The 342-nt window shown below is 37.1% G+C and overlaps 1 protein-coding gene across 1 annotated transcript in view; it reads right to left on the bottom strand.

The window, feature by feature from the left end:
* The window catches only part of LOC108357089 (heat shock 70 kDa protein 1-like), a gene marked incomplete at its 3' end in the record, with an annotated part of 1,279 nt that overhangs the window by 452 nt on the left and 485 nt on the right, over positions 1–342 (bottom strand). Inside the window, exon 2 of the mRNA XM_017608181.1 lies at positions 2–339. Coding sequence (XP_017463670.1) covers positions 2–339 — 338 coding nt within the window. The remainder of the gene's footprint in view (position 1; positions 340–342) is intronic.

The raw sequence follows: 342 nt of genomic DNA, 5'->3' as shown, positions 1-342 counted from the left end.
TCGTCTATTTCACTTTTGTTTAAACTAGCATCTTTTAATGCTTTGTTTACCGGTTCAAGTGTTGAACGGAAAAGATCAGAACAAAGTTCTTCAAAACGAGCTCGCGTAATAGAAATTTTAAAATCAATTCCTTCAAAAAGCGGTGCCACCACAATTGTAGTTTGTGAGGCTTTAGATAATGTTCGTTTTGCCCGTTCAGCGGCAGTTTGCAAAAGACACAAAGCTCTTTTGTTTTTTTCTACAGACAAATTTTTTCCATGTTTACGATTAAATTCTTCCACGAGATAAGTTACAAGACGATTGTCAAAGTCTTTGCCGCCCAAGTGAGTGTTGCCCGATGTA

Source organism: Rhagoletis zephyria, unplaced genomic scaffold (assembly GCF_001687245.7).
Source record: "Rhagoletis zephyria isolate East Lansing unplaced genomic scaffold, Rhagoletis_zephyria_1.1 Rzeph_scaffold_70253, whole genome shotgun sequence".
Classification (NCBI taxonomy): domain Eukaryota; kingdom Metazoa; phylum Arthropoda; class Insecta; order Diptera; family Tephritidae; genus Rhagoletis; species Rhagoletis zephyria.
This window is presented reverse-complemented; position numbering and strand designations above follow the sequence as displayed.